Below are 25275 nucleotides of genomic sequence, written 5' to 3'. Positions count from 1 at the left end.
GAAAAGGTCAAGCGGCCAAGCGGCACTCTGCGCATACTTGGCGGGGATGCCCTTCTCTCGAAACCCTGGGCCAGTATGGTTCTGAATCTGTTTTCAGCAATATGGTTACAATCCAGGGGCTTGTAAAGACCCTGTTCTCTCCTTCTCTCCCCTCATCCCAGGTGGTTAAGTGGGGCTTATCAGCACTCGGCCTGGTGCAGTATGCCGACAGTCCTGCTGGCCGATACAGCGGGGGCAACAAACGCAAACTGTCTACGGCCATCGCACTCATTGGAGCCCCGCCTGTTATCTTCCTGGTCAGTCACAGGGGTGGGAGTGGAGGGTTCCGCTACTTTTGAGTGGTTGGTGGCTTGAGGAGCTCTTTGGGGGTAAAGGCACAATGTTTTAATATTGTGGGGCTTTTTGCCTCCAGGATGAGCCAACAACAGGGATGGATCCCCGGGCAAAGCGGTTCCTGTGGAACTGCATCCTCTGTGTGATCAAGGATGGCAGGTCCGTGGTGCTCACATCCCACAGGTAAAAGTCTCTGTTTCGACAGGTAAAGTCTCTGCGGAGAGGTATCTGAAAGTCCTCATTACTGAATCTTTCCCCGGATTTTAGAGTTCTGAATTGCCGTTTGTTTCCAAAATAGAGCTGTAGGGATTCTCTGTTGTTTCATTGTTCTTTTCTGAACTTTTGTTTTGTCACATGTATTTCTTCTCCTGTGTTCCTTTGTCTGACCTTGAAATAGGGAGATGTCTGAGTTCTCCTATGAATTTCTCCCCAATTTTTGCAGTTCCTGCCCTTGCTTCCAACGGGGGATTGTTAATGCACCTGTTCCGTCATTTTCTTTTGTTTTTTTAATTTCCTATGGAGCATAGTGTATGCATGCCTTACCATTGCTTTCAGTTCTATTGCATCGTTTCCCCTTCTCTGCGTAAATGACGCACACACATGCATTGATAAAAGACTGCCAAAAATATACTTCTCTCTGGTTTGTTGTGTTTTTACTCAGGGGCACAGTTCCAGCACACCACCCAAAAAAAGGCTCTTGATGCAGTTGTACATACAGTAGGATCGCATCACAATTGTTGCTGATTTTGCCATGTTTTTATCAATGTGAACATCTGCAATAGTAACACAGATGGGAAAGAAAGTTGCAGATGAACTGAAAGCTGTGGCAAGCTGCACATGTGGTTCTAGAATGAATTTTAGAAGTTCTCTTGGTTAAATCGGAATGGAGGAGGAATGGAACATGGAGAAGAGTGAGGTTCTAAAACAATAAACCAGGGTGCAGAACTTCAGGCCTTGGAGCCAAATCTGGCTCTCGAGGGTTCCCCGGATGGTCACAGCCCCTTTCCCCGTGAACACCAGTCGATTAGTGGTTTCCCGGCTTCTGTGCAGTTTTTTCCCCTGTTCTCAAAGGCCAGAATGCCTCCCCAAAGCCACAGCTACTGTCAGTAAGAGCTTTGAGCTTTACCCTGCTCCTTTTGCCTTGGCCCTGCCCACCACTGGAACACGGCCCCCGAAAACTTCTCCAAAATGGAATTTGCCCCTTTTGCTGAAAGAGGTTCTACACCCCTGTAATAAAGGAAGATTGTGGGTTGAGTCTACTCATCCTTACCTGGAGAATTGGAATGGGGTCACCTGGTTTCGGCTTGGGCCTGGTTTGGTTGTCCTAAACTTTCCTGCGAAGTCTTTTGGGCTTGTCTTGGGTTGTTGTTGTTTTTCATGGGGACTGATTATAGCCTAAAGCTTGGGTCTTGCTAGCAAGGCAATGGCTTGAGGCTGTATTTGGGTTTCTTGACAGATTGATCAGCTCAAGGCCAGAGGGTGATGGTTCGGAGAGGGAAAGGAAGAAGGAGGCTGAAATTCATCTGTTCCATATATAGCAAGTGATTCGGAAAGCATCAGCTTTTGACTTTCTTCCTGGACACTTACAGTAGTATTTTGGGAAGCATTATAGGTGGATCAGGCAGAAAGTCTTGGTCTTTAGGTTAGACATTGGGCTGGGTGTCTAGCAGACATTCAACGGGTGCAGCTTTCCCATAAACTTGCTGCATGCACACCTAATGAATTTTGTTGTTGTTCAGTCGTGTCCGACTCTTCGTGACCCCGTGGACCATAGCACACCAGGCCTTCCTGTCCTGCGCTGTCTCCCGGAGCGTGCTCAAGTCCATATTCATTGCATCGGTGATGCTATCCAGCCATCTCATCCTCTGCCGTCCCCTTCTCCTTTTGCCTTCAGTCTTTCCCAGCATCAGGGTCTTTTCCAGGGAATTTTCTCTTCGCATTAGGTGGCCAAAATATTTGAGCTTCAGCTTCAGGATCTGTCCTTCCAATGAGCAGTCAGGGTTGATTTCCTTTAGGATGGACTGATCTGACCTCCTTGCAGTCCAGGGGACTCGTAAGAGTCTTCTCCAGCACCACAGTTCGAAAGCATCCATTCTTCGGCGCTCAGCCTTCCTCATAGTCCAGCCCTCACCTAATGAATTACTATACAGTGAATATCCTGACGGGAATTCTGCAGGTGCCGATTTGTCAGGGGTGCTCCTGAGCATAGGTGTGGCAGAGTAGCTCAGATTCCGAAGAGTAACCACAAAACGTAGGGGAGGAGCTTTCCCAGACTCTTCTAGACAGGGAGAGAGACAGACTCCTCAGGTTTCAATAGTCCAGCTGGACGGAGAGGGCCTCTCTTCACACACCCGTGAGAGACAGCGAACAGGGAGAGGTGGGGCTTGGAGAGCCTGAATTCTTAGACTCCAGGTGCAGACACAGAGCCAAGAGAGAGATGGGCAGGGCAGAGCTTAGGCGGTCTGCCCAATTGGCCCAGCGGGAACAGCTACGCATAGAGACCTCACGAGATAGAGGGAGATCCCCCACCCACCCCTTACGTTGGGGAAGTGTGCCCGCCTTTTCTCAAACAGTGGGCAACTTTCAACCTTCGTAGCTTCCCCTTGAACTCCTTGAAGGCATTTCCTTTGTAGACTGTGAGTTACTGACAACTTGCATCTGTCTGACCCATTGAAGTAAAAGGATTAAAGGGCTGTGGATTGAAGCGTCTTGTCTGTGTTTTGATTTGGCCTATTTGAAGTTCAGCAGGGACAAAAGGGAACCCTGACACGATTCCCCAGTCAGTTTCTAGAGATGCACCTGATGGGATGTTAATAGTGTTGGGGTGGATGAGAAAAGAGCCAGTGTGGCGTAGTGGCGAGAGTGTTGGACTGGGAGTTGGGAGATCCGGGCTCTAGTCCCCACTCGGCCACGGAAGCTCACTGGGTGACTTTGGGCCAGTTGCAGACTCTCAGCCCAACCCACCTCACAGGGTTGTTGTTGTAAGGATAAAATGGAGAGGAGGAGGATAATGTAAGCCACCTTGGGTTCCTTAAGGAGGAAAAAAGGTGGGATATAAATGAAATAAATAAATAAGCAAGCAAGCAAGCTAAACCATTATTTCTCTTTCTCTCTCTCTCTCTCTCCTGCCAGCATGGAAGAGTGCGAGGCGCTGTGTACTCGAATGGCCATCATGGTGAACGGCCGCTTCCAGTGTCTTGGGAGTGTGCAGCATTTAAAGAACAAGTAATCTCGATCATGGTGGTGATAGGAGGGGCATTTTGTACTGATAGTGCATCATTAACTTGTGGAACTCATTGCCACAAAACATGGTGATGGCCACAGGCTTAGACGCTATTAAAAGGGGATTAGCAGAGGAACAAGGGAGGGCTTCTGCCTTCAGACCCCACTTTCTGGGGGCTTTCTGGAGGAGTCCAGCTGCTCACCATTGGAAACAGGATGCTGGGCTAAATGGACTTTTTTTCTGATCTAGCAAGTACTCTTCTATCTGCCCATCTTTGTATCTATCTTCCGTTCTTCTTGCATTAGTAGGCACTTAACGATTTGAAGCCCAGGCCCATAGGATGTAAATCTGCTTAAAACTTGTATATGCTAATGTATATCTCTATATATGCAAATGTAGAAATAATTACTGGAATTTATTTAAAAGCTACTCGAAGCAAAGTCTACCAATTAATGTCTCATCCAAAACTTCAATTAATTTGCATCCTGCCCCAGATTATCCCAAACGAATGTCAGTTTTTTTCCCCCTTATGCTTAATTGCCATGCAGGAGAAGATTTGTGGGTGAGGGTATTGCAGCATCTGGGAGGGGGAGAATTAACCCTCCCATTCCCACCTGCAAAACTCCCTTGAAAATTGCCCCCTGCTTGGCAATTAAGCTGAGGAAAAAAACACACCTTCCATTTGCACCAGTGGACACTTTGGGCCCTGGGAAATATATCCTGGACCCTGGGAAGTAGATTTGGGGCTTGGGCCTGGCAACACCCCTGCTATCTGCCAAATCAACCCATTCCATCTGAACACTTTGTCTAGGTTTGGAGATGGCTACACCATTGTCCTCCGGGTCTCTGGGAGCAACCCAGACCTGGGTCCCGTGGAGAAATTCATCCAGGAATCCTTCCCCAGCATTGTCCTTAAGGAGAAGCACCATGGTACACTCCAGTACCAACTTCCCTCTTGCAGTGTTTCCCTGGCTAAGATCTTCAGCATCCTCTCGGCTCACCAGAGAAACTACCACATCGAAGATTACTCTGTGTCGCAAACCACCCTTGACCAGGTGAGGTTAGGAGCTGCTGCTCTGGTAGGATGCATTCCCAAGCCTTCTTTTACCGGATTAAGTCTTCTTTCTGCAGTCATAAGGACTGGTCACTTAAAAATTCTTCACCCGTTGCCAAATTCCATGCTTATACAGTTCCTTCAAGTTTGCTCGATATAATTACCTCTTAGCATGCATTGGTGTTGCTCATTCTCAGCTTGAGATGCCTCTTTATCATGGTAGAGCACTAGGGATTTGAAGAAATCCGCCACGGACTCCAGTGAGGCTGGATTCTGTGGCAGAACGGACTACCCCCCCACCGCCACCCCCCGAAATCCCACCGGGATAGACACTATCTGGTGGCAGATGCTCCGAGTTGGGTCGTCCTCCTTCCGTTGCCGGCCTGTGGAACGAAATGGTGGCCATCGTAGTGGCCGCCATTTGCGTCCTTGCCCGTGGCCATGATTGGCTGCGTAAATATTTACGTGGCCTATCACAGCAAAGAGCAGGGACGCAAATGGCGCCCGCTGCGCCATTTGTGTCCCTGCTGTTTTCATGATAGGCTATGTAAATACTTACATAGCCTATCACGGCCTAAGGCAGGAATGCAAATGGCGGCCGGCATAGCAGCCGCCATTTGAGTCCGCAGCGTGGCAGCAGCAGCTGGAAGTCCCCTCCCCCCCGCCAGCGGATGCCCCAACCGGAACCAGGTAAGGGATTCATACATCCCTATAAGAGCACACACTACATTGCGCTGTATTATTTCTGATTAATTCTGCCATTAGGAAAACTAAATTTAAGTCAAAACTGGTACAGAATGTAGCTGCTAGAACGCTTGTGGGGGCTACGCATTTGAGGCGATTGTACAATGAAAAGCAGGACACTTCTGCTTCCCCCTCGGCTGCCTCCTAAGTCAGCTAAGCCCAAGAAGCCCACACCCAACACATGAGAATTTCTCCAACATTTCTTCACCACTGAATTTCTTTTCAGAAGCAATTCCTCTTTTATCAAATTGAATGAGAATGATTGGAAAAAACGTGGGAGAGATTTTTGGCACAGCGCTAAAAAAACTGCAGAAAAGCTGGGAAACCACCACACGCTCAAGGGAAGTGGGGTGGGGACTGGGGAAGGGGGCGTGGAAGCCCAGAGGGCTTCACTGGGGTCCAGTGTGTGCCAGATTTGACCCCTGAGGCTGCAGTTCTGTGCCCCTGCACTAAGGCCTCTTGAGCTTCCACAGATATGGCCAGATCTAATAACACTCAAAGCTACAAATCTGATCTGTAAGGGAGTTGCAAGCCCTTTCAGGTTTATAGATACGTGTGTGCATTGAGGGAGAAAGGGAAGTTAACAGAAAAAATAAAATAAATACTCGGTCACACAGTTTTGGCACTGTTTGTGTCCATCATTTGCCAGAAAGCCGGAGGCTATATATGAAAACCATATGTGTTATCCTATTCCCTTTCTGTGTATATATGTATGTATATGTGATGTGTGAAATGTTAATCTCTTCTTTGGATTTTTCTTCCACTGTAAGGTGTTTGTTCACTTCGCCAAGGACCAAAGCAATGAAAATCACCCCAGCGATGCATCCCGCTTGGCCCACCCGGAGAGTGCCCGCAGCCCCTGGAGAAGGATCGTTGGGTTATTGGACAATAAGAATACGCAAGAGACCAGGGTCTAAGAGAACAGGTCGACATTAGGTCGTGGTGTCGTGAAATACAGGCACCTCCACACCCCTGCAGGTGGACTTGCACTGACATAATTGGGGGCCCTTTCTCTATGAGTGCAGAAGCCGCCGTCCCAAAGGAGAGAATGTGAGAATGTGGAGTCCGGTGTTAGCAATTAATGGATGATGCTCAGGTCATTAGATACCTCTGGCAGGGGCCTGAACAGGGTTCTCTGTCACCAGAGGCATGGAAGAAGTCTTTCTTGCCCATGTCTATACTGCAGCTTTAAAATGGTTTTCCAGTTGCTTTTAATTGGCCACAGCGTTTGCACAAGGAACCTTAGAATCATAGAATAGTAGGGTTGGAAGGGGTCTATAAGACCATCAAGTCCAACCCCCTGCTCAATGCGGGTATCCAAGTCAGAGCATCCCTGACAGGTAGCTGTCCAGTCTCATCTTGAACACCTCCAGCATGGGAGAGCCGACCACCTCCCCAGGTCATGGGTTCCATTGTCGAATTGCTCTAACAGTCAGGAAGTTTCTCCTGATGTTCAGCCGGAATCTGGCTTCCTGTAACTTGAGCCCATTATTCCGTGTCCTGCACTCGGGGATGATCGAGGCGAGATCATGGCCTTCCTCTCTGTGACAACCTTTCACATAGTTGAACAGCACTATCCTATCTCCCCTCAGTCTTCTATTCTCAAAGCTAAACATGCCCACTTCTTTCAGTCTTTCCTCGTAGGGCTTTGGAAGTCGTAGTCCAGCAAAAGAATGGAGGCTTTGTTTTTGTTTGATGAGCGGTCTTCACATTCTGCTGCCCTCGACAACAATTGTTTCCAGGTAGCATACTGGCTGGGGACTATGGGAGTTGTTGCCCAACATGTCTACAGGGCACCAGGTTGAGAGAGGCCAGTTAAGAGAATGTGTAGGGTTCCTGCCAGGGTGCCAATTCCTCTCACTGCTTTTTTTGGAGGCAAAGCTACACCATCTTATTCAGGGCTTCTTCACACGGAGCTTTTATCCTGCTATCAAGATTGTTCACTCATGGAAGTTTGCAGGTCCTTTAGATGACGCCGTCAACCTCCAAGGCATCTCCCACACTAAATGGCCTTTATCCCATTTCTGAAAAGATCAGAGATAATGAGCTATCAAATTACAGCATTTAAGTTCTGCTCGAGTTCCCTCATGAAAAGAGGAAAACCCACAATAAGAGGAGCTAGACCACAGCACCATCTAGGGGCTGTATAATGAAACATATGGAAGAACTCAGATAAGGGCGGGAGGGAAAGACGCACATGCAAAGGAGTCCATCATGATCCTGCATTTATTGGGTGGGCATAGAGGGCAAACGCATAACCAAAGGCACATTGCTTTCAGGCGTTCTCTGGGATAAAAGAGAAAAAGAGAGGAGTGGAATGCAAGGCGGACTGGACTAAAGAAACAGAATGGGGGCATTCCCTCATAACGCTGGCCACAGAAAGGCAGCCACGTATTTTTATCTTGGGTAGAGAAGAGAACCGTACTTTTGCTCTTCCACATCCTCACCCTGTATTCTTTGCGATGGTGCACTGACATTTTACACACACACACACACACACACACACAGACAACCCTGGAATGTACAACCCTAGACTGTAGAGGGTGTGCCATGCCACTTAAATCTTTGCTGGTTCTAGTGCTGTGCCAAAAATTTCTCCCACATTTTTTTCGACCATTCCGATTCAGTTTGATAGAAATTACTTTCGAAAAGAAATTCAAAGGAGAAATTTTGGAGAAATTCTCATGGGTTGGGTTTGGGGTGCTTGTCCTCCCTTTACTAATGAGGTGGCTGAGGAGTGTGCATGAGTGTCCTGTCTTTCATCGTACGATCATCTCTCTGGCAGCCTGTACCCTCCTCTGCTTCCTGTACGTCAGTGAAACACATCATGGATGTACGAAAGTCACTTACCTTTTGCGGATTATGTTGATTGTGGGGGGCGTCCCTCCCCTCGGAATCCTCGCCGGTGGGGAGACGCGCCGTTCCTCCCCCCCAGAATCCTCCACAGCCGGCTGTGCTCCACGGCAGCTCCGCAGAGCAGCCAGCCAGGCCCAGCCAGGCCAGAGCTGTCCGCAGCCAGATTTCCAGCCGCGGAGGGCTCTGGGTAAAAATCAAAACAAAAAACCGCGTACGCAAATGGAGGCGGCTACAGCCGCTATTTGTGTTCTTTATTTTTGGCCATCTTAGTCTACATAAATATTTACATAGACTATGACGGCGAAAATAAAAGGGAACGCAAATAGCGTAGCGGGCGCTATTTGCGTCCCTTTTTGATTCACCGTTTTAGCCTATGTAAAGATTTACGTAGGCTAAAACGGCGAATCAAAAAGGGACGCAAATAGCTCCCGCTATGCTATTTGCATTCCTCTTTATTTTCGCCGTCATAGTCTACGTAAATATTTATGTAGATTAAGACGGCAAAACTAAGGAACGCAAATGGCGGCGGCCATAGCCACCACCATTTGCATACGCGGTTTGTTTTTGTTTTTTAAACCCACCCAACCATGATAGGCTACGTAAAGATTTACGTAGCCTATCACGTCGTGTTTTTTTTTTTAACCTAGCAATGATAGGCTACGTAAATCTTTACGTAGCCTATCATGTGTTTGTTTGTTTGTTTTTAACAAGACTGGAAATGGCGGCGGCGGCAGCCGGTCGGAAGACCAGCCGCCGAAGCCGCTGCCAGAGCCGCCGCCGCTTGGAAGATCCGCCCCAGGTAAGTCTCGTCCCTGGGGGGGGATCTGCGGGGGGGCGGGGGGGTGGTAGGCCTTCCAGCCACGGAGTTCGGGGGGCCGAATGCACTGGCATTCGGCCTCACCGAGCTCCGTGGCGGAATTCTTTGACATCCCTAATCATGAGGCAATTCCTCCCATGGGGCATTTTCAGTTCAGGAAATGCAGGTGGCCTGGGAGGGGGCAGAGCAACGGAAAGATGTGTAACAGAGAGAGAAAGCACACACCGCCCCCTCGGCCACCTCGCGGTGATTAGGTAAGCTCAAAAACCAAAAGAAATTCAAAATTCTTCTGCAGAAAAGAGGAAGACTCAACACCGTTGATGCTGTTGCCACCTACAGAAGCAGTACAATAAACCAAAAACCCTGAGGAAAAAGAAAGAAGCTGGGCTACAACCCCTTCCAACAGTGAGCCCTGTCTGTGAGAAACCGCTGGAGAATTTCTCTTCCCCTAGGAGAAATCCGGTGAAATTGTGCCCCCCCCCCCCAGTTTCTCTGCCCACAAATAGGCTGGAGAATTTTGAGAGGCCATTTGTGCACAGCTATAGCTTGTTCCTTTTGCACTAGCCTACACCAAATGGAGCCAGTTACTCTTACTAGGGGCTCCTTCACACAGAGCTTATGTAGTGCAATCATGATCGGTTACTCACTGAAGTTCGCGGGTCCTTTTCACATCGTCGTCATCCTCTGGTGCCTCTCCTGCCGTTTTTTGGCTTTATTCCGCCATGATTTAACTCGCCAAAAATGCAGTAACAAATATACACCGCTATCAAAGAGCTGGTGTATTTTTGGGATAGCGCTATATAAATGGAACATATGGAAATTCCCCACAAAGAAAACTGTCAAAAAGGGCGGGGGAGGGGGAGGCATGTATATTCTGCCGATTGTAATCATGGAAAGACTCTGCAAGAAGAAAGCCTGGTAAAGGTACAGGATTTTTGCTGAAATATCGAGAAGCCCTAGGGTTTGCCATTGTAAATGTTTTGCCAGAGAATTATCTACTGCCCTTTTTAATATGTAAAATGCTTTAGGGTGATTCTCAGTCATTCTTGCAATTACCCTGTGACTGAGGGTGCTTCAAGATGGAGGGCTCCTAAGGTCAAAAGACATTCTGCAGCTGTGCTGTCTTTTCCTCCTTAACGGATTTTTTATGGAAAGAAAAAAGAAGAAGCAGTGGGAAAATGCGGGGGTGTTACAAGTAGAAATCTCAGCCTCCCATAAAATTCCATGAATGAGCCAGGACGATTGCACAATAAAAGCCTCATCTGGAAGCAGCTATAATTCCTTGTCTTTTTTTTTTTTTTTCTGGACTGAGAGAACTGAGAATGTAGGCTGTAATTGGTCCAAAGATGAAATGCATAGTTGGATTTCAACTTGCCATTTCTGGAGGCTCCTACGTCCTTTAAGGATTGGAGGTTCACTCCTTCTAAACAACGGGATACCTTTCCTGCAAGATAATTTTTAACAAATCCTGCACAATTCAGGGTGAAGGCAGATGTAACACTTTTTTCTTTTCGAGCAGGGAGGCTAACCTGTAAGCATCCTCAAATGCATCTCTTCCTCTCCAGTGTTAAGCTCAGGGGGCGGGGGCTGGGGGGAACCTCCCAGTTCAGCACATTTTGAAGCAGTAACAGGATCTGTATAGAGCTGGCTGAAAAGTGTCTGTGGACTGGAGCCACCTCTCTCCCCCTGCACAATCTCCAAAGCAGCTTTGCACTTTAAAAAAAGTTTCTTTTTCTAAGAAAATAAGATGATGAGTTATGAATAGGGATGTACAAAAGTGACTTACCTTTCACGGATTATGTTGATGGTGGGGGGGAGGTGTTCCGTCCCTCCCCCGGAATCCTGGCCGGGGGGGGGAGGCACTCCGTTCCTCCCCCCAGAATCCTCGAACGGCCGGCTGTGCTCCGCGGCAGCTCTGCGGAGCAGCCAGCCAGGCCAGGCCAGAGCCACCCGCAGCCAGATTTCCGGCCACAGAGGGCTCTGGGTAAAAAAACAACAAAAACAACCGTGTATGCAAATGGCAGTGGCTACGGCCACCGCCATTTGCGTTCCTTCTTTTTGGCCGTCTTAATCTACGTAAATGTTTACATAGACTATGACGGCGAAAATAAAGGGGAACGCAAATAGCGTAGCGGGCGCTATTAGCATCCCTTTTTCATTCACCGTTTTAGCCTACGTAAATCTTTACGTAGGCTAAAACAGCGAATCAAAAGGGGATGCAAATAGTGCCCACTATGCTATTTGTGTTCCCCTTTATTTTCGCCGTCGTAATCTACGTAAATATTTACGTAGATTAAGACGGTAAAAAGAAGGAACACAAATGGCGGCTGTAGCCGCCACCATTTGCGTACGCAGTTTGTTTGTTTTTTAACCCACCCAACCATGATAGGCTACGTAAAGATTTACGTAGCCTATCACGTCTTTTTTTTCTTTTCTTTTTTTAAACCTAGCCATGATAGGCTACGTAAATCTTTACGTAGCCTAGCACGTCTTTTTTTTTTTTTTTACACACAAGCCTGGAAATGGCAGCAGCGGGAGCCGGTCGGAAGACCAGCCGGAGCTGCCGCTGCCTGGAAGATCCGCCCCAGGTGAGTCTCGTCCCGGGGGGGGATCCACAGGAGGGCGGGGGGGGCAGGCCGTTCTGCCACAGAATTCAGGGGGCCGAATGCACTGGCATTTGGCCTCACCGAGATCCGTGGCGGAATTCTCTGATATCCCTAGCTATGAATGTACACTCTGCACTTTAAGCGGGGAGAACAGCCTACCTGTAGCATGGGGTAAAGAAGGTAAGATTAACATCTGTGCCAGTGTTCAACTTGTTGGAGGGCTAAAGCTGGCAGGAAGCTGTAAGGCATGCACTGTGAGTTTTACCTTCAAATATTTAGTTTAGATGGGGGAGAATTTATCCCCGAAACTTCAGTGGGCCGAGTGCCAACTTATTCGGCCCCCCGAAGTAGTTTCGGGGAGAAATTCTCCACCCCCTGCCCCCCCCCCCCGGGATGGGACTTACCTTTCCCAAATGTCCCTCCCGGCGGCGGTTCGGCAGGTCTTCGACAGGGGCAGAGGCGGCAGCCAGTCTTTCAACCAGCTGCCACCGCCGCCATTCCAATAAAAGTAAAAAAAAAAAAACACACCCCTGTGATAGGCTACGTGATGATTAACGTAGCCTATCACGGCTAGATTTGCAAAGTCAGCCGTGATAGGCTACGTGAATCGTCACGTAGCCTATCACGGGTGACTTAAAAAAAAAAAAGCGCGTACAGCTAATGGCGGCCCCCATAGGGAGCCGCCATTCGCGTTCCTTATTTGGTTGCTGTAGTCTACGTAAAGATTACATAGACTATGGCGAAAATAAGGGCAGCGCTATTTGCGTTGCCCTTATTTTCGCCGTAGTCTACGTAAAGATTTATGTAGACTACAGCGACCAAATAAGGAACGCGAATGGCGGCTCCCTATGGGGGCCGCCATTTGCATACGCGCTTTTTTTTTTTTAAGTCACCCGTGATAGGCTACGTGATGATTAACATAGCCTATTACGGCTGACTTTGCAGATCTAGCCGTGATAGGCTACGTTAATCGTCACGTAGCCTGCCTATCACGGGGGCGTGTGTTTTTTTTTAACTTTTTATTTCGCGGCCGGGCGAGGCGAGGTGCCTCCTCCCCGGCCCGAATTTCGGCCGGGCAAGGAGGGAAGCCTCCCCCCCCCGGCCTGAACTTCGGGGGGAGCAGCGAAGCTCAACGGGATTCTCCCCATAGCCTTTGCACAAACAGGCACATGGTTATGCCAGTTGGATGTTTGGGGCATGTTCTTTTCTTTATTTCCAAATAAATACACAGAGCTTATGAGAATGTAGAATGTATTCTTATGATCTTTGCAGTCTGGTGGCCCAGGTTTATGTTTACAACTGGCTAGCCTGGAAGCGGCCACTTGGCACACAGCAGGCCTGAATCCGTCCCTCTGTAACCTCAACCGCTTGACCCCCCCTCTTTGCTTCTCATTCCTCTCTTGCTTCACTTGTTCTGTGTCCAACCACCTTTGGTGCGTTCCTATGTTTAAAAGCAGGAAATGGGTTAAAAGATGGAAATAATATAATAAACTACTCTGTTGGATAAGGATGTCTCATGCATGTATTTAGCCATCTTCTCTTCTGGAACTTCTCTACCAGCATGAATCGGAGACGTACCATTGGGAAGTGGAGGGAGCGGGAGGAAACAGATGTGTGTGAAGTTGGTATACTGTTTGTTAGTGTTACATGATTTCACAGAAACATGGGCATCCATCCACATTTTGCACCAACTGAAGGTGACCTCTCCTCTTCCTCCTCCTCCTCTCTCTTCTTCGCTGTGAATTTGTCTATACCCGTCTTCGAGACCAGAAAGGGTTAACAACTCCCCCCCCCCCGCTTTTCCATTGGGTGATAGGGAAGGTTTCCCCCTTTTATTTCTCCTACAAGGAACCGGCCAATCCCTTCTGTTGTGCTCCTGTTGCACCCACACTGAGTCCTTGCTGCCAGCCAAGGGGAGCGTGCGGCCAATTGCCACCTCTTCTTGTTTCACGAATTTCCCCACCCCCACCTCCACCTCCTGCAAAAGAGAGGAAAAGAGCGAGGAAGCCGGGAAAGGGTTTTCTGGGGGGGGTGGGGGGGCTGGGTGTCCCCAGGTGTGAAGTGGAAAAACAGCCTGCTTCCATTCGTGCCATGGAGAAACCCAATTTCAATTCATCCCACAGCAAGGAGGAGATCTGTCCCCTCCGTTATCTTAGGTAAGTGGATGTGCTGCAAAAGAAAAACGGGTGAGGATTGCTGTTCCCCCATCCTAACTTCCGCAGGGCTCCTGTACCTCCAACCCACTGCTCAGCCAAGGCAGAAATCCACTTGCTTTCAGCACCTGTTGAAATGTCAGTTCGTGGCCGGTCGACCCTGGCCAACCAGTCTGGGCAATTCTGGATGGAAAGGGTGTTGCTAAGGGGCAGCCTCAGTTATCAGCTGAGCAATGGGTTGATACCAGGCAATGGATGAACTGTAATGTAACAGAACAAGGTTGCATCCTAGTGGGCTGTGCGGGAACCTGATACACTTCAGGTTGCACATTGCGTTGTTGGGTGGGCAAATGTTAGTGACTCACCGGAGAGCTGGTTACCAGGCCCCATCACTCGGGTGAGCTAGGAATTATGGTGTCAACCTTCCCGCCCACACCAATGAATAGTTTTTCTATGTACATAGCCTATACCAAAGTGAAAGGTTGCATTCTGCCAATGTGGTGCAGTTGTTAAGAGTGTTGAACGAGGACTGGGTTCAAATCCCCAATCTGCCGTGAAATTCACCGCATGACCTGGGGCCATCACTACCTCTTCACCTGTGGGGGTTAAATGGGCAGGGGAGAACTTCAAACTCCTTGGATGGAAGCAGAGTTGTAAATGAAAACTAAATAAAACCCTGCCCATCTGGTGTGCATTTCTGTTGTACACATGGGTATTTGAGTGTGCCATGAGGAGGGCTCTGGTGATCTGGGTTGGCATGTTTGCTCCTGCTGTTGGCCTGGTGTTTTTCCCCAAGACTGGGTTATGTGTCTTCAGACACCCAGGAGTAGCAGGAGGGATGGGGGTTGTTGACCCAGCACTGGAGCAAAATGCCAGCCAGGAGTTGTGTGAACGGTGACTCAATTACCCCTCGGTCTCCATAGTGACCATAAAGCAAGCCTCGTTCTGGAGTGTAGTGTGGGTGGGTGGTAGCTATAAGGTGAGGGAAGGGTGTGTGTATGTCTATAAAATGTTGCACATAAATGGCCCATTTAAAATGGGCATCATTCTCAATTTCAGATAGTATGTAGTCCACAAGCCCACTGAAGTCAATAATGTAAATAGTTCTATAATGCATCCAATGTGTCCTACTTTGGGATTCCCTGCTTGCATAAACAAGCATTGCTGAATCAGGGCAGTCAAATCTAGAGCTTGTTTATACAATCAAAAATTAGTGTTGCCATAATACAAATAATTAACTAAATTTTTTCCTATATATTTGTCTTGCTAGTGTGTGTGTGAATGAGAGAGACAGAGAAAAAGTGTTTTCTTGGCATGGAAAAAGTGCTGGTGCTTTCCCCCAAGACTGGGTTATGTGTCTTCAGACACCCAGGAGTAGCAGGAGGGATGGGAGTTGTTGACCCAGCACTGGAGCAAAATGCCAGCCAGGAGTTGTGTGAATGGTGACTCAATTACCCCTCAGTCTCCATAGTGACCATAAAGCAAGCCTCGTTCTGGAGTGTAGTGTGGGTGAGTGGTAGCTATAAGGTGAGGGGTGTGTGTGTGTATGTGTATAAAATGTTCTTTCCAATAATTCTGTTAATCTCTTTTTGTATGTGGAGAGGTTGCTCTCCTGTTGTGGCCAAAACAGACATGACCTTAAATCTGTATCTAGCAGCTATGTGTCTTTTCATTTTTACTCAAGAGTAGGTGCATGGCCCCAATCCAGATCTTAAAAAGTCTCCCCTCCCCAATTCTAGGGTCCTGATTGGCTCTCTGCGTACTCTAGAAATGAGGCAGTGGGGGGAACCTTCTAGATATGGATTTGAAATAATGTCTGTTTTGGACCTCTGACTGGCTTGGCTAGAATTAAATGTGCTGATGAAGTTGCCACAACATGATGGAATTAACCCAGAAAAGGCTGTGCGTTCTTCAAGCAAAAATGTTTTTTTTTTTTTTTAAGGAAAAAGAAAAGACCCTCCAGAGCAAGACATGGGCTCAGAAGTATATCTTTCCTTACAAATAGTGTTTTCTAAGAAGAGAGGGAGCTTGTCAAAAAGAGAATGTTCCTTGCACATATTTCGAACCCATTCCCGTTGGCAAAACTGCAGACTCATTGGGCCTATTTGCACAATCAAGCAGCCATGGTTGGGCTGGCCTGAGGTGCAGGTGGGAAGCCATTTTGAATATTCAAGTTGCAACTGCGGTTTGTTGTGTCGTCTGAACGCAATGAAAGTGGGTTGTTGGCAGGCAACAACCCGCCCTCGCTTGCTTTGGATGACATGCCAAGCTGGAATATTGTGGCTGGAATATTTAAAAGCCGCCCGGCATGCATTAAATAAGCCACGGTAGGCTGCCTGCGGCGATCACTCTGTTTGAGGGGAAATACATGCCCAGAAGAACCCTTTGCCATTAGGTCTTTTGAAGAAAAAACAACCCAGCAACAAGGTTCTCTGATCGTGCTCAAAATCTGAGAGAGAACACAAAACTGGTTTCATTCATGAAAAAGGCACTCTGTACATTCTCACAATCCCACCGCCTTTACATCAAAAACACACACGCACACGCAGCTAGTGCTGCTTTGGGATAAGACACTCTGCTTGGAGGCGCCGCAATTTTTGATAACCAAAGCTGGCAAACGCCACCACCATATTATCATTTGGGGAGGAGGGGGGAGATCAAGGCATGCAAATGCCCAATGGAATCACAGTTCATTGTAGCAGGCCTTGCAGACCCCCCAGTCCCAGATCTGCCTGTGGTTTGACCTATTGTTTGATGCTGACTGGTTCTCTTTTTCAAAGACTCCCATTTAGCCGTTACTGTGGCAACAGATCCAAAGAGCATGTTAAGCTGAAATGCCTGCATTTGGGGATTTCTTTCAGAGAGAGAGAGAGAGAGAATGTGTATCTCCATTTGGAAATATTTTCTAGCATTAGTATATATGGGGAGGAAAGCAGAAATGAAGAATAATACATATCTTGAATAGCCAGAGTGGCCAAACATTTCACAGATGTAAATATGCACTCTGATAGCACCCATATTTTTATGGTGATAGCTTGAGTCCTCCTTCCTCTCTTTCTGGGGGTGTCCTTCTGCCTGCTGGATGCTGCATTAGTTTATTCTGCAACAGCTTGTCCTCCCTGCAATTAACAGCAAATTGAGGGTGTTTTGCTTACTAGCACCATAATTGTTCCACACTAGGTCGTCAATGGTTCAAAACATAACACAGCAGCTGCTGTGTGTAAAATGGCAGGCGTGGTCGTGTGTTTTGGAGTTCAGGCACACAATTCACATGTGTGCTCTAGATATGAGATGCATGATGAGACTTAACTTCTAGGAGCCATGGGGAGGGAACTGAACCTTGCAGGATGATAGTCTGTTCCCCAGACCTCAGCTTCCCATTTCTTGCAGAATAGCAAGTGAGTCACCAAGCACTTACAGGTATAAGGTATATCTATATCTTGCTTATATAGGTAATGCAAGTTGAATGGCTAATGTGCATAATTTTATTTATTTCGTACATTTCTAATCTGCCCAATAACTAATGTCTGTCTGTAGGCGGGCGGGGCAAGGCAAAAACACACCTGAAGGCAGCCCAGGTAAAGCAGCTTCTCCTTCTAGTCCTCTCCTCCCAATAACTAATGTTCGCTGGGCAGATTGCAAATTTGAAATGCCATTTTAAAACAGTTAAAAATATAAAACACTATACAAATATTTAAAAGAATAAAATACAATATAATAAACAATTACAATATAATAAACAATATAAAAGGTAAAAAAAAAAAAAAGGTAAAGGTGTCCCCAACCAGTCGTGTCCGACTCTAGGGTGCGGTGCTCATCCCCGTTTCTAAGCCGAAGAGCCAGCGCTGTCCGAAGACGCTTCCATGGCCATGTGGCTGGCATGACTGAACACCGAGGTGCACGGAACGCGGTTACCTTTCCCGCCGAGGCGGTGCCTATTTATCTACTTGCGATTTCTTGCTTTCAAACTGCTAGGTTGGCAGAAGCTGGGGCTGAAGACGGGAGCTCACTCTGTCACGCGGCACTCGGGTCTCAAACTGCTGTCCTGCTGACCTTCCGGTCTGCAGTTCAGCGTCTTAACCACTAAGCCACCGCAGCCCCTAATAAACAATATACCAAACAACAAATAGCACAGTAATCGATAAAACAGCAGAAAGGTATTTGTACTGGAAAGATAACCCCCTTTTAAAGCCATCCAAGTTGGCGGCCATCATTACATCTTGAAGCAGCAAATTCCATAGTTTAACTCTGCACTGTGTGAAGAAGTCCTCCCTTTTATCCATCCTGAATCTCCCACCCATCAGCTTCATGGGGAGACCCCACTGGGTTCTAGTATTATGTGAGAGGGAGAAAAAAGTTCCTCTCTCGTAATACTAGAAAAAGGTTAGGAAAAGCTAAATAATGTAGATAGAAAGTGGAAACATTTCTTTCTCCTCCATTACCGAAAGCATTTTCAAGGCCATGTGTGAGCAGATGTTTAAGGGGCCATTCTGCAAGGTTAAGCCCACAGTATCTATGTTCTTGTTTGAAAGGAAGCTCTCCTCTTCCAAGTTTCTAGCATTAGCATGTAAACATTGATATATTGCTCCTTCATTGCCCCACTCTTCGAGTAGCTTAGGACACCTGTGTCATATCCTCAAAGGCCTCTTCCATAAACACACACGCACACAAACACACACCCCTCAGCTTCTCTGGGTCACCTATCTTGACCATACACTTCCCTTTCAGTTCCTACCTCAGGTTAGCTTTTCATAAAAGCAGCCACAACAAAAGGTTTACAACTGTCCGAAATATGAGTTGTTTTTCTCATCCATTTGGATTCAATGCACTGACATATGTGAACAATTACTGTTCAGTCCCCCCACCCCCAGGCCCACTCCTTGCATCTCGCGCCAGGGCATTTGAAGCTCTGAGCCAGGAATAAAACAACCGAAGCATTGTCTAAATATCTGTAACATGCAAATTCCAGTCTGCTTCCTCGCCCCTACAGCAATGGAGCAGCAGATATAACTATGGAGCGGCGGGGTGCAGGGCATCTACATGGTTTTTGTTCAGGAGCTAGCTGACCCAACGTTAACTCACATAATAAATCCCACATGACAGTAGCCAAACGTTTTATTTTTCTAAAGGATGGAGACAGCCATCCTCAATGGGCCGTTGCTGCAGGAAGGTGGAGTGGGAGACCCATGAGACATTGAGGTCAGACATGTGTTGGAGTATGAACACTGCTGCATTTTTTACACTGCTGGGCCCAAAAGCGTTCTGATATCTCCAGATACACCAGCCTAACGCATGCTTGTCAGATCATAGAGAACATGGCAGCTGAAATCAAATTTTGCACAAATCCATCAACATTTCGCAATGTGTTTTGTAGTAATGTTTCATGGTGGTGGTGGTGCGTGTGCAAGTGTGTGTTTAAACATTGCCACTGAATTTCACGACAAAGAGGTTACATTTAAGCGCTGCCAAATTCATGCTTCACACTTAAAAAATAACAGTCCGTAGTTCAGAACATTGGAGAGTGAGGAGGCAGTTTGCAATCAGAGAATATACATTTATTTAATGTATAGGTGTACATATGCTGTGCATAATTTACATTTAGAATTATGTTACATTTAGAATTATTGTCATATAGGTAGCTAAGACCATGGAGAGCTGCTGTCAGAATAAGAAATGCTGGACTACATGTGATTGCAGTCGATCACAAGCTGAATATGAGCCTTGCAGTGTGATGCAACTGCAAAAAAGGCTAATGTGATTTTAGGTTGGATTAAAAGAACCATAGATTCCAAGCCATGAGAAGTAATAGCTTCACTTTATTCTGCACTAGGCAAACCTCATCTGGAGTACTACATCCAGTTTTGGGCACCACACTTTAAGAAGGAGGTAGACAAATTGGAATAGTCGTAGAGGAGGCCAATGAAGATGGGTCAGGGATATGGAAAACAAGTCCTATGAGGAAAGGCTAAAGGAAATGTCTGTGTTTAGCCTGGAGAAGAGAAGACTGAGGGCAAAGACTTATGCTCTGCTATCCCTGGAAGCAGGACTAGATCTAATGAGCTTAAATTATTAAAAGGGAGATTTTAATTGATCGTTAATCCAGAGGGCTCTGGATAGGGGTGAATGCTCCTTCCTTGTTCTCCTCGACCTCTTAGCGGCTTTTGATACCGTTGACCACGGTATCCTCCTGCACCTCCTGGAGGGGTTGGGCATTGGAGACACCGTATTGCGGTGGTTCCGGTCCTTCCTCTACAGCAGGTCCCAGAGGGTAGCACTGGCAGAGGAGGTTTTGGACCCGTGGCCACTCACTTGTGGGGTGCCACAGGGTTCCATCCTCTCCCCAATGCTATTTAACATCTATGTGAAGCCGCTGGGGGCTATCATCAGGAGGTTTGGGGTGCAGTGTCATCAATATGTGGATGACACACAGCTCTACCTCTTGTTCAAATCTTCACCAGGGTTGGCCGTAGAATCCCTGTCCAAATGTCTGGAGACGGTGAGTGGTTGGATGGGGAGGAACAAGCTGAAGCTGAACCCTGACAAGACCGAGGTACTTTTGGCGGGAGACAAGAGGAGGCTGGGGGATGTTGACCTGGTGTTGAATGGGGTACGGCTACCCTTGAAAGACCAGGTCCGCAGCCTGGGGGTCATTTTGGACTCCCAGCTGTCCATGGAGGCTCAGGTGTCAGCTGTGAGCCGGACAGCGCTGTACCAACTCCATCTGATACGGCGGCTGCGCCCCTTCCTTCCCGACGATCTGCTCCCATTGGTATTACATACCCTGGTCTCCTCTCATTTAGACTACTGTAATGCGTTACAGTACGTGGGATTACCCTTGAAGACGGTTCGGAAACTGCAGCTGGTACAGAACGCGGTGGCTCGCCTGATTAAAGGCAGCTGCCGGAGAGATCACATCACTCCAGTGCTGAAGGAGTTGCACTGGTTACCAGTTGTTTTCCGGGCCAAATTCAAGGTGTTGGTTTTGACCTTTAAAACCCTATATGGTTCCGGCCCAGCCTATCTTAAGGAGCGCCTCCAGCAACACCAGACAGGCTACTTAACAAGATCAGCCTCGGATGGCTTTCTCTCTGTCCCATCAGCCAGGACAGCTAGACTGGTGGGGACGTGGGACAGGGCCTTTTCTGTGGTGGCCCCCACTCTGAGGAACTCCCTCCCTAGGGAACTCCACCATGCCCCCTCTTTAATGAGCTTCCGCCGTGCATTAAAAACGTGGTTGTTCAGGCAGGCATTTGGGGTGGGTTAGGGTATTTTAGAAAACGTTTTTATTGTAGAATTTTATTGTTTTAAACTGTTTTATTATATGCTGTACATCGCCCAGAGTGGCTGGGTGACCAGCCAGATGGGCAACTAATAAATTTAATAAATAAAGAAATAAAAATAAATAAAATCGTTAAAGAAATGTTCCTGCCAGGGTTCCCCTTATGACCTGGACCCCCTGAGCAACTCCTTAAGGATCTCTTGCCTCCTTAAGAGTCCCACCTTCCTTCTTTTAAACTTCTCCTTCCCAATAATGTGGGGTGTAGGCTGTAGATGGGGGTGGTTGACACTCTATAGACACCTGGGGTTTTAACCACAACCGTTTACTGGTAACTTATAGCAAGCAAATTACAACAAAAGATATTTACACAATAGAGCTGAGTGATACAAAAGGCCTTACGAGAAAATAAAGATCGCAAAACGCAAGTTCCTTTACCCTAGCTGCACTTAGACTTCTCCAGGCTGCTTCTTCCTGCTCCCTCTTCAGGCTCTGGTCTCCCCAACTCTGCTCTTACTCTCTCTCTCTTTTTATACCCTCCTCCCCCAAAACCAAAAGTACTGCTTCAAACCTGAAGAAATGAATCTTAACTGGGGAAAAGAAACTGAAACTTAATTGGGGAAATGAAACTATTCCTCTTAGAGATACCCCCTCCCAACAAAAACTCCAGGCCTCTAGGCCTGACCTTTTTCTTTTCCCTGCCTCTGTAGGCCTCAAACCTTTACAGTTCCACACCGGAACCAATTACCTAGAGGGGTGGTGAGTGGGCTCTCCCACACTGGAGGTTTTCAAGCAGAGACTGGACAGCCATCTGTTGGAGATGTTCTATCTCTGGATTTCCTAAATTGAGTACATGGTTGGCCCAAATGGGCTCCCAGCTCTATGATTCTGAGGACCTTTTTGGCACATCAGGGAATTGGGGGGTAAACTGGCCCCGCAGAGCCCATTGGGAGGTACACTCCTGCCCTCACTGAACGTGCCACCTCCCCACCCTAGCCAGATGGTCCTCAACATGGAGTATCCATTTACCTGTTGCGGCTGGTAGCCATCATCAGACTGTCCTCCAATGAAATCGTCCAGTTGCAGTGCTGCTCTTTGACAGAAAGATGTGCAAATGGGATTTCCTGGGGATTTTTTTAACCATGTCCCACCCACCCCACCCTCCATTGCAGCAGAGAAGAAGCAGTGGCCATTGAGAAGGAGCTCCTAGAAGAGTTCAGGTTTGGACATCAGCAGCTGATCGAGATCTGGGGCCATGCGTCCGCCATGGCAGTGGCCAAGGTGAGTTCACTGTCCCTGGGAGGGGCTACTGGGGGTGTCCCAGCGGAGGTGCTGGGTGTGATCTAAAGAACCATGTTACTGGTGCTGGCCCCAGTTTGAGGGGCAGAGTGTCTTCCGGTGGGCCTCTGTCAGTGGACCCTGCTGGACTTCTCTGGCTGTGATGGCAACCCCCGCAAGCAGCACTAGGCAGCTGTGTCTGACTACACTTAAAATTTCCCATAATGTCCCAGAGCGATTCAGTCCCATGAACACTGACCAGTTGGTGGTTCCTGGTTTCTGCGCAGTCCCCCCCCCTCCCCATTCTAAAAGGCGCAGTAAGAGTTTTAAGCTTAAAATATGCTGGCGTTTTTGATATTTTGAACGTGTTCCTTTTTCCTTTGGTCCCACCCACCACTGGTATGTGTCTCCCCCCCGGTCCCCCAAGAGCGCTCCGAAACAGAATTCAACTGAAAGAGGTTCCCCAGTCCTGCTGTACATTAAAAATTTTCAGTTCTTCCATGTCGTTTTCCTCTCTTCTGCAGTCTTCTTTTCTTCCTCTCTTTCCTTTCTTCTGTGTTTTTCCTCTCATTTGCGCTCATGCATATTAAAAAGAAAGCAATTTCGAAGAGACTCATTCCGTAGATACACATGAATCAAGATTCTTCCTGTGTGGTGCTTTGACCACTGCTCAGGTATGCATGGGCACACCCTGGTCCCCCAAGAGCGCTCCGAAACAGAATTCAACTGAGAGAGGTTCCCCAGTCCTGCTGTACATTAAAAATTTTCAGTTCTTCCAAGTCGTTTTCCTCTCTTCTGCAGTCTTCTTTTCTTCCTCTCTTTCCTTTCTTCTGTGTTTTTCCTCTCGTTTGCGCTCATCCATATTAAAAAGAAAGCAATTTCAAAGAGACTCATTCCGTAGATACACATGAATCAAGATTCATCCTGTGTGGTGCTTTGACCACTGCTCAGGTATGCATGGGCACACCGGCAGAGCTCAGCACAAAAGGAACCTTGACGCAGTTGTAAATTTTGCAGTGTTTGTCCAGGCAGAAGGTAACACGGAGTGGGAGGAAAGACGGAAATTAACTGCAAGCTGTGGAAGATGATGCATCCTTCGTTCTAGAATTAGTTTTAAAATTTCTCCTAAGTTGAACTGGAATTGTGCAGGAGTAGAATGCGGTACAGAGTGAAATCCGGATTTATAAAAGAACAGAGTGGGGAAAAAACACTCTTCCCCTTTTATCAACCGAAATGAGGTGCAACTGTCCAATGGGACAGACACAATGGCATCTGGCTGCCAAAATCAATGGCAACCTTCCCCGACTTGGCGCCGTCCAGTTATTGTTGGACTATAATTCCCATCATCCGTGACCATTGGCTCTGCTGGCTGGAGCAGATAGGAGTTGTCACGCAAAACATCTGGAGGGATGGATCCAGGTTTTATAACCAGGATCACTGCCTTGTTGTGGCGAAGGGGCTTGCGTAACTCAGTGAAGCCATAAGCTATGCCGTGCAGGGCCACCCAAGACGGACAGGTCATGGCAGAGAGTTCTGACAAAATGTGGTCCACTGGAGAAGGAAATGGCAACCCACTCCAGTATTCTTGCCAAGAAAACCCCATGGAACGTATCACAAGGCTAAAAGAGATGACGCCAGAAGATGAGCCCCTCAGGTCGGAAGGTGTCCAATATGCTACTGGGAAGAGCAGAGGGTATTTCCAAGTAGCGCCAGAAAGAGTGAAGCGGCTGGGCCAAACCCGAAAGGACACTCAGCTGTGGATGTGTCTGGTGGTGAAAAGAAAATCCGATGCTGTAAAGAACAATATTGTTTAGGAACCTGGAATGTCAGATCAATGAATCAAGGTAAGCTGGAGGTGGTCAAACATGAGATGGCAAGATTGAACATCAACATCTTGGGAATCAGCGAACTAAAATGGACAGGCATGGGCGAATTTAATTCAGGTGACCATCATATCTACTATTGTGGGCAAGAATCCCTTAGAAGAAATGGAGTAGCACTCATAGTCAACAAAAGGGTGGGAAAAGCAGTACTGGGGTACAATCTTAAAAATGATAGAATGATCTCAGTACGAATCCAAGGCAAACCATTCAACATCACAGTAATTCAAGTCTATGCCTCAACCACTGAGGCCGAAGAAGCTGAGGTTGATCGGTTCTATGAAGACCTACAACACCTTCCAGAACTAACACCAAAAAAAGATGTCCTCTTCATCATAGGGGATTGGAATGCTAAAGTAGGAAGTCAAGAAATCACCGGGATAACAGGCAGGCATGGCCTTGGTGTACAAAATGAAGCAGGACAAAAGCTAATAGAGTTTTGCCAAGAGAACATGCTGATCATAGCAAACACTCTTTTCCAACAGCACAACAGGCGACTCTACACATGGACGTCACCAGATGGTCAATATCGAAATCAGATTGATTATGTCCTTTGCAACGAAAGATGGAGAAGCTCCATACAGTCAGTAAAAACAAGACCTGGAGCTGACTGTGGCTCAGATCATGAGCTGCTTCTTGCAAAATTTCGGCTTAAATTGAAGAACGTCGGGAAAACCACTAAACCGTTCAGGTATGACCTAAATCATATCCCTGATGAATATACAGTGGAGGTGAGGAATAGATTTCAGGGATTAGACCTGATAGACAGAGTGCCTGAGGAACTATGGACGGAGGTCCGTAACATTGTTCAGGTGGCAGCAACTCAATCCATCCCAAAGAAAAAGAAATGCAAGAAAGCAAAGTGGCTGTCTGATGAGGCTTTACAAGTAGCTCACGAAAGAAGGGAAGCGAAAAGCAAGGGAGAAAGGGGAAGATATACCCAACTGAATGCAGAGTTCCAGAGAATAGCAAGGAGAGACAAGAAGGCCTTCTTAAATGAACAATGCAAAGAAATCGAGGAAAAGAACAGAATGGGAAAGACTAGAGATCTCTTT

At 47.4% G+C, this 25275-nt stretch overlaps 2 protein-coding genes across 2 annotated transcripts in view; both read left to right on the top strand.

Moving 5' to 3' along the window:
* The window catches only part of ABCA7 (ATP binding cassette subfamily A member 7), a 121303-nt gene extending 111003 nt beyond the window's left edge, over positions 1 to 10300 (top strand). Inside the window, exons 46-50 of the mRNA XM_084825891.1 lie at positions 162 to 296; positions 413 to 516; positions 3466 to 3558; positions 4368 to 4611; positions 6125 to 10300. Of these exons, the coding sequence (XP_084682017.1) occupies positions 162 to 296; positions 413 to 516; positions 3466 to 3558; positions 4368 to 4611; positions 6125 to 6271 (723 nt within the window). The 3' untranslated portion in view covers positions 6272 to 10300. The remainder of the gene's footprint in view (positions 1 to 161; positions 297 to 412; positions 517 to 3465; positions 3559 to 4367; positions 4612 to 6124) is intronic.
* A 3220-nt stretch (positions 10301 to 13520) lies between these two features.
* Positions 13521 to 25275, top strand: part of YJEFN3 (YjeF N-terminal domain containing 3) — a 34680-nt gene continuing 22925 nt past the window's right edge. The window contains exons 1-2 of the mRNA XM_084826030.1: positions 13521 to 13789; positions 22235 to 22343. Of these exons, the coding sequence (XP_084682156.1) occupies positions 13725 to 13789; positions 22235 to 22343 (174 nt within the window). The 5' untranslated portion in view covers positions 13521 to 13724. The remainder of the gene's footprint in view (positions 13790 to 22234; positions 22344 to 25275) is intronic.

The sequence above is a fragment of the Heloderma suspectum genome, chromosome Z (assembly GCF_057233095.1).
Source record: "Heloderma suspectum isolate Gila_16-S chromosome Z, 16-S_ref, whole genome shotgun sequence".
In the NCBI taxonomy this organism is placed as follows: Eukaryota; Metazoa; Chordata; class Lepidosauria; order Squamata; family Helodermatidae; genus Heloderma; species Heloderma suspectum.
The sequence above is the reverse complement of the archived record's forward strand: the minus strand, read 5'-3'. Positions and strand labels throughout refer to the sequence as shown.